The 13,682-nt window shown below is 42.2% G+C and overlaps 1 protein-coding gene across 3 annotated transcripts; it reads left to right on the top strand.

Moving 5' to 3' along the window:
- The first annotated feature begins 8,368 nt into the window (after positions 1-8,368).
- On the top strand, positions 8,369-9,929 carry BEX1 (brain expressed X-linked 1). 3 transcript variants are annotated; one of them, XM_009235099.4, is made up of 3 exons: positions 8,369-8,493; positions 8,858-8,947; positions 9,297-9,929. In XM_009235099.4, the coding sequence occupies exon 3, from the start codon at positions 9,302-9,304 to the stop codon at positions 9,677-9,679; it is 378 nt and encodes a 125-aa protein (XP_009233374.1). In that variant the 5' UTR covers positions 8,369-8,493; positions 8,858-8,947; positions 9,297-9,301; the 3' UTR covers positions 9,680-9,929. The 3 variants fall into 3 exon arrangements, with proteins under 3 accessions (XP_009233374.1, XP_054400869.1, XP_009233375.1); XM_009235100.3 differs by lacking the exon at positions 8,369-8,493 and adding an exon at positions 8,516-8,721; XM_054544894.2 differs by lacking the exon at positions 8,858-8,947 and having other exon boundaries at positions 8,418-8,493.
- Positions 9,930-13,682: the final 3,753 nt, after the last annotated feature.

The raw sequence follows: 13,682 nt of genomic DNA, 5'->3' as shown, positions 1-13,682 counted from the left end.
GTTTTGATTACTGTAGCATTGTATTAAGCTTTGAAATCAGGATGTGGGAGACTTCAAATTTTGTTCTTTTTCAAGATTGTTTTGGCTAATCAGGTCCTTTGAGTTTCCATATGAATTTTACGATAGATTTTGATTTCTGCAAGAACATCATTGTGATTTTGATAGGGATTGCATTGAATCCATAGATCACTTTGGGTAGTATTAATATTTTAACAATACAATGTCTTCTAATCCATGAACAGAGGATGTCTTTGCATTTATTTGTCTTCTTAAATTTCTTTCAGTAACATTTCATAGTTTTTAGTGTACAAGTCTTTTGCTTCCTTGGTTAAGTTTAATCATAAGTATTTTAAATGAAATTGTTTTTTAATTATTCTTTCAGATTGCTCACTGTTAGTGTATAGAAATGTAAATAATTTTTTATTAAGAGACAAAGTTTCACTCTGTCACTCAGGCTAGAGTGCGGTGGTGTGATCATAGCTCACTGTAACCTTGAACTCCTGCACTCAGGCAATCCTCCTGTTTCAGCCTCCTGAGTGGCTAGGACTATAGGCATGCACCACCACAGATGGCTAATTTTTAAAATAATTTTTTTTGTACATCAGAGTCTTGCTATATTGCCCAGGCTGGTCTCAAACTCATGGCCTCAAGCAATCCTCTCACCTCAGCCTCCCAAAGTGCTGGGATTACAGGAATGAGTCACTACACCCAGCCTTGTGTATTGATTTTGTATCCATCAACATTGCTGAATTCATTTATTACTTCTCACAGTTTTTTGGTGGAGTCTTTAGGATTTTCCACATATAAAGTTATTTCAACTGCAAACAGAACTAACTAATTTTATTTCTTGTATAACTTGAATGCCTTTTACTTATTTTTCTTGCTTAATTGTTCTGGCTAGGACTTCCAGTACTGTGTTGGATAGAAGTGGCATGAGTGAGCATTATTTTCTTATTCCAATCTTAGAGGAAAAACTTCAGTCTCTCACCATTGAGTATGATTTTACTCATGGGTTTTTCATATATGGCCTTTATTATGTTAATATAATTTCCTTCTATTCCTAGCTTATTGAGTGTTTTCAATTGTGAAAGGGTATAAGTTTTGTCAAACGCTTTTTCTAAATTAATTGAGATAATTATGTGCATTTTCCTCCTTCATTCTGTTAATGTGGTACATTACATTACTTGATTTTTGTATGTTGAAGCACACTTGTATTCCAGGAATAAATCCCACTTGGTCATCATGTATAACCTTTTAATATCCTGTTGAATTTAGCTTGCAAGTATTTTGTTGAAGATATTTGCATCAGTATCCATAAAGGGTACTGTTCTATAGTTTTCTTGTAATACCTTTGAAATTATTTCAAAAAGTTATGTTTACACTGCACTATAGTCTATTAAGTGTGCAATAGCATTATGTTTAGAAAAATGTAGGCCGGGTGTGGTGGCTCACGCCTGTAATCCCAGCACTTTGGGAGGCTGAGGTGGGCAAATCACGAGGTCAAGAGATCGAGACCATCCTGGCTAACACAGTGAAACCCCATCTCTACTAAAAATACAAAAAAATTAGCTGAGCGTGGTGGTGGGTGCCTGTAGTCCCAGCTACTTGGGAGGCTGAGGCAGGAGAATGGCGTGAACCCAGGAGGTGGAGCTTGCAGTGAGCCGAGATCACGCCACTGCACTCCAGGCTGGGGACAGAGCGGACTCCATCTCAGAAAAAAAAAAAAGAAAAGAAAAGAAAAGAAAACAGAAAAATGTAAATAGCCTAATTTGTAAAATATTTTATTGCTAAAAAATGCTAATGATCATCCGAGCCTTCAGTGAGTCATAATCTTTTTGCTGAAAGGATAAATGGTCTTACCTCAATGTTAACGGTTGCTTATTGATCAGGGTGATGGTTGCTGATGATTGGGTTGGCTATGGCAATCTGTTAAAATAAGGCAGCAATGGCTGGGTGCAGTGGCACACGCCTATAGTCCCAGACACCTGGGAGGCTGAGGAGAGAGTATCCCTTGACTGCAGGAGTTTGAGTCCAGCCTGGTCAACCTAGTAAGACCCCTGACTCTTACATTTAAAAAAAGACAACAATGAAGCTTTTTTTTTTTTTTTTTTTTTTTGAGATGGTGTCTCGCTCTCTCGCCCAGGCTGGAGTGCAGTGGCACAATCTCTGCTCACTCAAGCTCCACCTCCTGGGTTCCCACCATTCTCCTGCCTCAGCCTCCCGAGTAGCTGGGACTAAAGGCGCCCACCACCACGCCCAGCTAATTTTTTGTATTTTTAGAAGAGACGGGGTTTCACCGTACTAGCCAGGGTGGTCTCGATCTCCTGACCTCATGATTCGCCCGCCTTGGCCTCCCAAAGTGCTGGGATTACAAGTGTGAGCCACCACGTCCAGCCAACAATGAAGTTGTTGCTCCATTGATTGACTCTGCCTTACGTGAAAGATTTCTCTGTAGCATGTGATGCTGTTTGATAGCATTTACCCACAGTAGAACTTCTTTCAAAATTGGAATCAATCTTCTCAAACGTTGCCATTGCTGTATCAACTAACTTTATGGCATATTTTAAATCCTTTGTTGTCATTTCAACATTGTTCACAGCATCTTCACCAGGAGTAGATTCCATCTTGAGAAACCACTTTCTTTGCTCATCCATAAGAAACAACTCCTCATCCATTTAAGTTTTATCGTAACATTGCAGCAATTTATTCACATCTTGAGACTCTCTCTATATATATTTTTTGAGATGGAGTCTTGCTGTGTCGCCCAGACTGGAGTGCAGTGGCACAATGTTGGCTAACTGAAACCTCCACCTCCCGGGTTCAAGCGATTCTCCTGCCTCAGCCTTCTGAATAGCTGGGATTACAGGCACGTGCCACCATGCCTGGCTAATTTTTGTATTTTTAGTAGAGACTTGGTTTCACCATCTTGGTCATTCTGGTCTCAAACTCCTGACCTCGTGATCTGCCCGCCTCAGCCTCCCAAAGTGCTGGGATCACAGGCGTGAGCCACTGTGCCTGGCCTAGGCTCTACTTCTAATTCTAGTTCTCTTGCTATTTCCACCATATCCGCAGTGACTTCCTCTACTGAAGTCTTGAAACCTTCAAAGTAATCCATGATAATTGGAATCAACTTCTTCCAAACTCCTGTTAATGTTGATATTTTGATCTCCTCCCATGATTCAGAAATGTTATTAATAGCATTTAGAATGATGAATCCCTTCCAGAAGATTGTCAATTTACTTTGCCTTAATCCATCAGAGGAATCACTATCTATGGCAGTTACTGTCTTATGAAATGTATTTCTTAAATAATAAACCTTGAAAGTCAAAATTACTTCTTGATCCGTGGGCTGAAAAATGGATGCTGTACGTGCAGGTATGAAAACAACGTTGATCACTTTGCACATCTTCATCAGAGCTCTTCAGTAACTAGGTACATTGTCAATAAGCAGTAATATTTTGAAAGAAATCTTTTTTTACTGAGCAATAGGTCTCAGTAGTTAATTTAAAATATTCAATAAACCATGCTGTAAACATATATGCTGTCATCCAGGCTTGGTTGGTTGTTCCATTTCTAGAGCACAAGTAGAGTAGATTTAGCAAAATTCTTTAGGACCCTAGGATATTCAGAATGGTCAATGAGCATTGGCTTCAACTTAAGGCCACCAGCTGCATAAGCCCCTAACAAAGGAGAGTGAGTCTGTTCTTTAAAGCTTTGAAGTCATGCATTGACTTCTCACTAGCTATGAAAGTATTAGATAGCATCTTCTTCCAATGGAAGGTTGTTTCATCTACATTGAACATTTGTCATTTAGTGTAGCCACCTTCACCAATTATCTTTGCTAAATCTTCTGGGTAACTTGCTGTAGCTTCTATATCAGCACTTGCTGTTTTACCCTGTGCTGTTACGTTATGGAGATAATGTCTATTCTCAAACTTCATGAACCAGCCTCTGCTAGATTCAAACCTTTCTTCTGCAACTTCTTCACCTCTCTCAACCTTCACACAACTGAAGAGAGTTAACGCCTTGCTCTGCATTAGGCTTTGGCTTAAGGGAGTGTTGTGGCTGGTTTGATCTATTATTCAGACCACTACAGCTTTCTCCATATTAGCAATAAGGATGTTTTGGCTTTTTTTTGCCCAGGCTAGAGTGCACTGGCACAGTCCCGGCTCACTGCAACCTCCATCTCCCGGGTTCAAGCAATTCTCCTGCCTCAGCCTCCCAAGTAGCTAGGATTATAGGCACAAGCCACCACGCCTGGCTAATGTTTGTATTTTTAGTAGACGCAGGGTTTCACCATGTTGGCAAGGCTGGTCTCAAACTCCTGACCTTGTGATCTGCCTACGTCGGCCTCCCAAAGTGCTGGAATTACAGGCGTGAGCCACCACACCTGGCCCTAATTTGGCTTTTGACATGCCTTCCTCACTACACTTAATAATTTCTAGCTTTTATTTTATTTATTTATTTTTTTGAGGTGGAGTCTCATTCTGTCACCTGGGCTGGGGTGCAGTGGCACAATCTCAGCTCACTGCAACCTCCACCTCCTGGGTTCAAGTGATTCTATTGCCTCAGCCTCCTGAGTAGCTAGGACTACAGGCATGCGCCACTACTCCCGGCTAATTTTTTTAGTAGGAACGGGGTTTTGCCATGTTGCCCAGGCTGGTCTCAAACTCCTGACCTCAAGTGATCTGCCCCGCTTGGCCTCCCAAAGTGTTGGGATTACAGGTGTGAGCCACCACACCCGGCCAATGGAATTGTTTTGAGAGTCCAAAAGTAAAACTATGTGGCTAATCTCAAATGAATTTTGACAAGGGTTCTAAGACAAATCAGTGGAGAAATAATAGTCTTTTCAACAAATGGTGCTGGGCCAACTGGATAGCCACATATAAAAGAATGAAGTTACACTCTTACTTCCCGCCTTATAAAAAACTAATTCAAACTGGGTCAAAGACCTAAATGGAAGAGCTAGAACTATAAAACTCTTGGAGGAAAATATAGGGATAAATATTTGTGACCTTGGATTACAAAGGATTCTTAGATTCAAATGACTCTTGAATTAAAAAAATTCTTAGATATGACACCAATACCAGGAGCAGCAAAGAAAAAGATAATCTAGACTTCATCAAAATTAAAAACTATTGTGTTTCCTTTTTTTGTTCTTTTGAGACAGAGTCTCGCTCTGTGGCTCAGGCTGGAGTGCAGTGGCACAATCTCGGCTCACTGCAACCTCCACCTCCCAGGTTCAAGCGATTCTCCTGCCTCAGCCTCCTGAGTAGCTGGGACTACAGGCAAGTGCTGCCACGCCTGGTTAATTTTTTGTATTTTTAGTAGAGATGGGGTTTCACCATGCTGGCCAGGCTGGTCTCAAACTCCTGACTTCAAGTGATTTGCCTGCCTTGGCCTTCCAAATTGCTGGAATTACAGGCATGAGCCACCGTGCCTGGCCAAACACCATTGTGTTTCAAAAGGCACCATTATGAAACTGATTAAAAAATCCACAGAATGGGCTAAAATATCTGCAAATCATATATGTAGTGAGGGATTTCTGTCTAGAATATATAAAAACTCTTGCAACTCAATAATAAAAAGAAAAATAACTCAAATAAAAAGTGCACAAAGATCTGAATAGACATTGATCCAAGGAGGATATACAAATGACCAATAAGCACATGAAAAGATGCACCACATTATTAGTCATCAAGGATATGCAAATCAAAACCCCCATGATATACCACTTCACCCCCACTAAAATGGTTGGAATCAAAATTTCAGATAATAACAAATGTTGACAAGAATGTGGAGAAATCAAAACCGTCATACACTACTGGTAGGAACGTAAAATATTCAGCCACTTTGGAAAATAGTTTGGCAATTCCTCAAATGAGTAATCATATTGGAATCATAAAGCTTGAAAACATCATGCTAAATAAAAAATCCAATTTCCAAAGAATACATATTATACAACTTCATTCATATGAAATGTCAAAATAGGGAAATCTATAGACAGAAAACATATTAGTAGTTGCTTTAGTATGAAGAGGATGGGGGAATAGGAGAGTGATAGCAAAAGAATAGGAGGTCACTTTTTGAGGTGACGAAAATATCCTAAAGTTGGCTGTGGTGATGGTTGCATGTATCTATGAATATACTAAAAACCATTGAATTTTACACTTTAAATGGGCAATCTTATGGATTGCAAATTGTATCTCCATAAAGTTGTTTTTAAAAGATATAAATTGAGGCCGGGTGCGGTAGCTCACGCCTGTAATCCCAGCACTCAAGAGGCCGAGGTTGGCGGATCACCTAAGGTCAGGAGTTTGAGACCAGCGGGGCTAACATGGCTGAAACCCTGTCTCTACTAAAAATAAAAATAAAAATTAGCTGGGCATGGTGGTGTGCACCTGTAGTCCCAGCTACTCTGGAGGCTGAGGCAGGAATATCCCTTGAACCTGGGAGGCAGAGGTTGTAGTGAACCAAGATCACGCCACTGCACTCCAGCCTGGCTGACAGAGTGAGTCTCCATCTTAAAAAAAAAAAAAAAAAAATATATATATATATATATATACACACACACACACACATATATATAAATTGAGACTTAACCAGACTTGGTTATTATTTGAATATGAGGGACAATGTAGAGTGATTCAAGGATAATAGCCACATTTCTGGGTTGGTCAATGGGTGAGTACTAAGGTAGAAAACAAAGGAAAATAAACATGTCTAAGGTGAGAAGAAGTGATGAGAGAGAGAGAGACCGAGAGAGAGGGAGAGAGACAGAGGAAGAAAAGAAGAAGAGAGAAGAGAGAAGAGAGAAGAAGGAAGAAGGAAGAAAGAAGAAGAAGAAAAAGAAGAAATAGTAGTATTAAGGGCCTCCACAGGCTTCTGAGTTGAGAAAGCCAAGTGTAGTAAGAATGGTCAGTGGAGAGTGTTCCTCAGGCCCTAGCATAAATGAAGAGGTATCAGAGTGGGTATGGACTGGCAAATAGTGACCCTGCAGCAAGACTAGGCTCTTCTGGGTGACCTGGAGGTGAGACAGTCAGGTCAGTATTCTGCACTACAAAAGCCAGATGAGAGACAGCAAAAATGTCCCAAAGAGGCTTTTCCCTGGGATGGGTGAAAAAGAGAAGAGAGTAGGCAGGTTTGAGAACTGCTCCCCACTCCTCCCACCTCCTCAATTACTTCTAGGCTTTTCTTGGAATCTCTTACCACAGAGCTGTAGAAAAGCCCTATTCTGGTTTCCAGAATGGGAAGAGACCTCCCAACTATGCTGAGAAGTGAGTCATTAGGTGGGAATTTGGGGAAGAAATAGAAGGAAGGAGCCAAAGTGATATATTAAGGTCACCACCTTGGTCACCTGTCCATCTATATTTTTGGAGTAAGCAACAGAATTAGGAGTCTGAACGTAGGAATTAAGAAGCTCTGGAATATAACAGTGGAAGACCAGCACCTTCCCAATCTCTTGTCAGGACAGAGATGCTCTATCTCTGCATCACTCAACCTGCCTTGGCCTCACAGCTCTTCCTTTTGCTTAAGTCTTCAAACCATCAACAGTGATAGCCACTAATTTTAGCAGGTGGCATTAGTTGTCAGCAAATGTTTTTTCATATTTAATGAATGTTTATTATAATAGAATAAAATAGAAATGTTTATTAATAAAACTTGAAATTTGTCCCAGAAGGATAAAAAGGTAGATTATTTACATAAAATGGCCAAGATCTGACAACAGAACGGTTTCCTGAAGATTTACTTCACAGATTATTTTGAAAACACCAACTGTGTTCAGGAAAATTTTCTCTCCTTTTTTTCCATAAAATTTTCAAACAAGTGAGAATGCTCTAAAAATGATGGTGTGGAGCCCAGAGAAAATGTTTTCTGTGTGCTATAGATGAACATAAACTATATATATATATATATATATATATATATATATATTACTTTCCCAGGTTGAAGTGTTTCTTTCAAAAATAAAATTTGATTATTTTCAATTTTGTGAGGCATGTTGATTTTTAAAAAGGAAATAAAGAGAAATTATTAGGAAGCATATACACAACCAGGGAGAAAAGGAGAGAAAGCAGAAAAGGCCAAGGCTAGGGGAAGGGTGTTTGGGGTGGGGGAAAGGAAGGGTACAGACCCTCCCAAGTAACCGAAGATGGGTAAACTCCAACCGCAAAGCGATGATGCCACTTGTGGGCCCTCAGATTGGAAAGGACGGAGATGAGTGACGGGGCTGTGCGCACTGGGGCACCGCGCACAGACGGGAGGAGGGGGCTGTCTGTGTGTTCCAAGGGGCGAGTACCAGTTAACTGGCCGCCGGCCCGTGGGGGGTTGGTGAGAAGGAGGGTGAGCTTGGCGGTGACGCACGGCCCTCACGTGACCGGGAGCTGCAGAGCTACGCAGCCTTCGGTGCAGTCCTCACTCGCGTCTGGCTACCAGCTCCCTGCTGCCCTGCGCTCCGCGGGCTGGCAGCCGGCCCGGGGGAAAGCGGAGCAGGTAAGGGCCCCGGGGCCCGCGCGCCCTGGCTAGGCCAGCAGCGGCTCACCGACCCCTCCGACGAGCGCAGAACAGCGCAGGGGGTCCCCGCCAGCTTTCTCCACACCCCAACATTCTTGGGAACATAGTGGTCCCCTGAGGTGGGGAAGCAGTGGCGGCTGGGGCTCCAGGGGCAGCAGAGCAACCAAGAGCGATGGAAAACCATTCCCGAGTCTTTGCAGGAAAACGGTGAACACCACGGGGGGCGGGGCGGCCGACGGTGGGAGCGGGGGGCGGGAGACACGGGGCGCTGGCAGTGAGGAGGACCCTGGGAGCGGAAGGAGCCAGCGTTCCGCTGCAGCAGCCCCCCCTCCCCACACCCCAGCCCGTCTGCAGGTCTGCGGGGCCAAGTGTCCCGGCGGCGCGCCTCGAGGCGAGAATCGGGAGAAGGAGGAGACTGCAAGGATAGGCCCAGGTCAGTGCGAGGGACGGTGGTGGGGGCGGGTGCAGAGTCCAGTCTGAGGTCCCCTCCCAACTCCCCCATCTCCCGTCCTCCATTTTGGTGCCTGCCGAGATCTAGGGATGGATCTGTAGGGAAAATGGTGGGTTTGGGGGCAGGGAGGGGAAGACTCGAGAGGTGTGGGGGCTCGAATGGGGGCCCCCTAGTGGGCGCACGAAGCCTCTCTGGTGGGAAACGTGAAATTAAACAAAACATGTTGATAGCCATGACGCGGAATCCTGAAAAATGAGTAGCCGTGCCTCTGTCCTCGGTACTGAAGCGTTCACCAGCTGTTCAGCCCCTTGTCTCTCCTTTTGTCTCCTAGGAGTAATGGAGTCCAAAGAGAAACGAGCAGTAAACAGCCTCAGCATGGAAAATGCCAACCAAGAAAATGAAGAAAAGGAGCAAGTTGCTAATAAAGGGGAGCCCTTGGCCCTCCCTTTGGATGCTGGTGAATACTGTGTGCCTAGAGGAAATCGTAGGCGGTTCCGCGTTAGGCAGCCCATCCTGCAGTATAGATGGGATATGATGCATAGGCTTGGAGAACCACAGGCAAGGATGAGGGAAGAGAATATGGAAAGGATTGGGGAGGAGGTGAGACAGCTGATGGAAAAGTTGAGGGAAAAGCAGTTGAGTCATAGTCTGCGGGCAGTCAGCACTGACCCCCCTCACCATGACCATCACGATGAGTTTTGCCTTATGCCCTGAATTCTGATGGTTTCCCTAAAGTTATTAGGGAGACAAACCCCTGCTTTCGAATTTACATGTTCATGATGTGCCCTTGTTGTAAACCTTTACCTGTCACTTGTTTACGTGGGTCTCCTATTACCAGCTTCTAATTGAATATTGTGTTTTTGAACCAGTCTGTAAGATTTTTGTTAGCAGAAGAATTTTACCTATTGCATGGAAAGATGCTCATTATATATTGTGAAGTTAATAAAGCACCTTTAAAAAGCAATCTCTATATTCTTTTTTTGTTTAAAAATTTATATTGATCTACTTAATACATGAAAAGAAAAGTACTGAAATTAAATATACCGAAGGATTAATATAGGGACTCATTCTATGAGATGGGTTAATGTATTTTTTATATTTTCTGTAATTTAAGAAAAATTGGAAACATTTTTAAATAACCTTTGAAGGCAGTAGAGTCACTTAATAAATACTTGCTGATCAGCACTACTCACAAAAACAAAGACATGGAATCAACATAAATGTCCATCAGTGAGAGATTGGATAAAGAAAATGTACATATATATCATAGAATATTATGCAGCCATGAAAATAAAGAAATCATGTCTTTTGTGGGAATATGGATAGAGCTGGAGGCTATTATCCTTAGCAAACTAATGCAGGAACAGAAAACCAAATACTGCATGTTCTCATTTATAAGTGGGAGCTAAATGAAAACTCATGAACACAAAAAAGGGAACAACACACACTGGGATCTGTAGGGGTGGAGAGTGGGAGGAGGAAGAGGAACCTAAAAGATAACTATTGGGTGCTGGGCTTAATACCTGGGTAATGAAATAATCTGTACAACAACCACCCCCGCTCCTGCCCCCAGCCCATGACACAAGTTCACCTATGTAACAAACCTTCACATGTACCCTGGAACCTAAAAGTTTTCTTAAAAAAAGAAAAAAAAATACTTGCTAATCAAATTTGGATCTCTTAGCCAGGTAAATAAACCCAGGAATTTGTATAAGTTGGGGGTGGCATTTCCTTCACATGACTGGAATGAGGTCATTTGTGTGAGACCTGTGTTTACCTGTTTTTTCTCCCATCCACACCTATTATGCAAGACTCCCATCCTCAGATTTTCCCTTCAGATGTTTAGCAGAGTGCTCAAAGGTAGGTCTCACTAGTCCAGCATAGCTCTTATTCTCAGAATTAAAATGTCTGTTGGTCATGCTGTGATTTCTTCCTGACGAGGCAGGCACTTAACCAAAGTAAAATTAATAATGACTGAGTCAGGAGCTCTGAGTTTTTGTCTCGGTTCAGTTTCTAAACAAGTAAATAACTTTGGATGTGTAACTTAGATTACTTGCCATTCCTAAAGGAACACTGGGTTCATTCAGTAATGTCACAGTGTTTCTAAAACTATGCTAATCTGCCACCTGTGTGAGAATCACCAGGGGACTTTCTTGAAAATGTGGATTCATACAAAGTTCTTGGGTCCCAACCTAGATCCCCTGAATGGGGCTTCAGAACTTTTGTTTTTAGCAAGCTTTCCTGGTGATTCTGATGCACATTAATGTCTAAATGGCTACTGGTATGTAAATATTTACTATGATGTCAATTTTTTTTTTTTGAGACGGAGTCTCCCTCTGTTGCACCTCTGCCTCCGGGGTTCATGCCATTCTCCTGCCTCAGCCTCCTGAGTAGCTGGGACTACAGGCACCCGCCACCACGCCCGGCTAATTTTTTGTATTTTTTAGTAGAGATGGTGTTTCACCGTGTTAGCCAGGATGGTCTGGATCTCCTGACCTTGTGATCCGCCTGCCTCAGCCTCCCAAAGTGCTGGGATTACAGGCGTGAGCCACCGATCCCGGCTGATATCAATTCTTAAAAGCAATAATAACTTGCAGAATATAAAGTTGAATATCTGAATTCAGTTCAGGGAACCATTAAAATGTAAAGGATGAGAACATGAAAAAAGCATTAGATTTATTACATAACAATTTGAATTTTATTATCTTTTGTGGAATATTAAGTGATTTCTTTTGTACTCAACTGCATTTTTCTTAACATGGATTATGTTAAAAAGAAATACAAGCTAACAACAGATCCAGATCCAAATAACTATTCAGTGAGCTTACAAATGCAATTGAAGCACATAAAAATTCCCATTGACAGAACTGAGATATGTAAATTTCATGTTAGACTTGGATAGAGTGTTCATGCCTTGGTGTAATTATCCCTCCTGTGGAGTGTAGGTAAAATCACTGTCTTACTTTTAATCAGTAGAATACAGCAAAAGTGACGGGATGTCACTTCTGTGATTATGTTACAGAAGACTGTGATTGTCATCTTGCTAGCAGATTCATTCTCTCTCTTCCTTCCTCCTTCCTCCCACTTTTGCTGGCTTTGATGAAACAAGCTGCCATGTTGGAGAGGCACATATAGCAAGGAATTGAAAGTGTTTGCCAGTCAACAGCCAGTGAGGAACTCAGGCCCTCAGTCTAATAGCCCTCGTGGAATTGAATCCTGCCAAAACAACAAAGGTGAGTTTGGAAGCAGATTCTTGCCCAGCTTAGTCTTCAGATAAAACTGTGGCCCAGGCTAACATCTTGATTGCAGCCTTCTAAAAGACCCTGAGGTGGAGGATCCAGATAAGCCACACCCAGACTTTTGACTCACAGAATCTCTGGGATAATAAGTGAACGTTCTTGTAAGCTGCTAAATTTTGGGGTGATTTGTTACACAACAATAGATAACTAATACAGTCTCTAAAGGATAATGATGTTTTAAAAACAACCACAGCACCATTATTAAACATAAAAATGGGCAAAAATGGGCAAAAATTTCTTAATGTCCAGTCAGTGTTCAAATTCTCAGTGGTTTTATATATATATATATATATATATATATATATATTTTGAGATGGAGTTTCACTCTTGTTACCTAGGCTGGAGTGCAATGACAGTCTCAGCTCACTACAACCTCTGCCTCCCGGGTTCAAATGATTCTCCTGTCTCAGCCTCCCAAGTAGCTGGGATTACAGGTGCCCGCCACCATGCCTGGCTAATTTTTTTATTTTTAGTAGAGATGTGGTTTTACCATGTTGGTCAGGCTGGTCTCGAACTCCTGACCTCAGGTGATCTGCCTGCCTTGGCCTCCCAAAGTGTTGGGATTACAGGTGTTAGCCACTGTGCCCTCCCAGGTCTCATAATTTTTAACCTCAAACTATGTAAACTAACACAAAATAAATTATGTACTTGAGGAACACTATTGGCCTCATCAAGTTACAAATAACAGGAAACACCTAATGTAAAGCCTTCTACTGAGAAGCTGACAAAAGAATGCGTGTTTGAAAAAACACCTCAGATCCAACATAGGTCTGGGGTCACAGACTCTGAAAGTCTAGCAAATGATAACAGAAAAGCTGGTCTGTTTATGCAATGAAAATTTAAGACAGTCTGAGGATAAGGAAGGGTTGTGACACACAACTGAGTAACCCCAAACAATCATTTGATACTCTGATATCTGCATTTTTCAGAAGTCTTGTCAAATAGTGACATGTACTCAGATTTGTCAAAGTAACTTGTTTAACTCTAGAAGGAAAAAAAAATACCTGCATGGTGGCTCATGCTTGTAATCCCAGCACTTTGGGAGGCTGAGATGGGTCAGGAGTTGGAGACCAGCCTAGCCAACATGGCGAAACCCCATCTCTACTAAAAATACGAAAATTAGCTGGGTGTGGTGGCGGGCGCCTGTAATCGCAGCTACTCAGGAGGCTGAGGCAGGAGAATTGCTTGAACCCGGGAGGCGGAGGTTGCAGTGAGCCAAGATCGCGCCATTGCACTCCAGCCTGGGAGGCGGAGCGAGACTTTGTCTCAAAAAGAAAAAAAAAGAAAAAGTGGCTGCAGGCTGATGAAGTCTGAAAGTTGCAGGCATAAATTACAAGATTACCATTCACTGTTGTCTTTGAGTAAATACCTGCAATGACAAGTTGTATTACAGTGCTATTAGAGGAAACATGGGACTG

This window comes from Pongo abelii, chromosome X, assembly GCF_028885655.2.
Source record: "Pongo abelii isolate AG06213 chromosome X, NHGRI_mPonAbe1-v2.0_pri, whole genome shotgun sequence".
Taxonomy (NCBI): domain Eukaryota; kingdom Metazoa; phylum Chordata; class Mammalia; order Primates; family Hominidae; genus Pongo; species Pongo abelii.
Note: the sequence above shows the minus strand (reverse complement) of the source record. Positions and strands in the feature narration are given on the sequence as shown.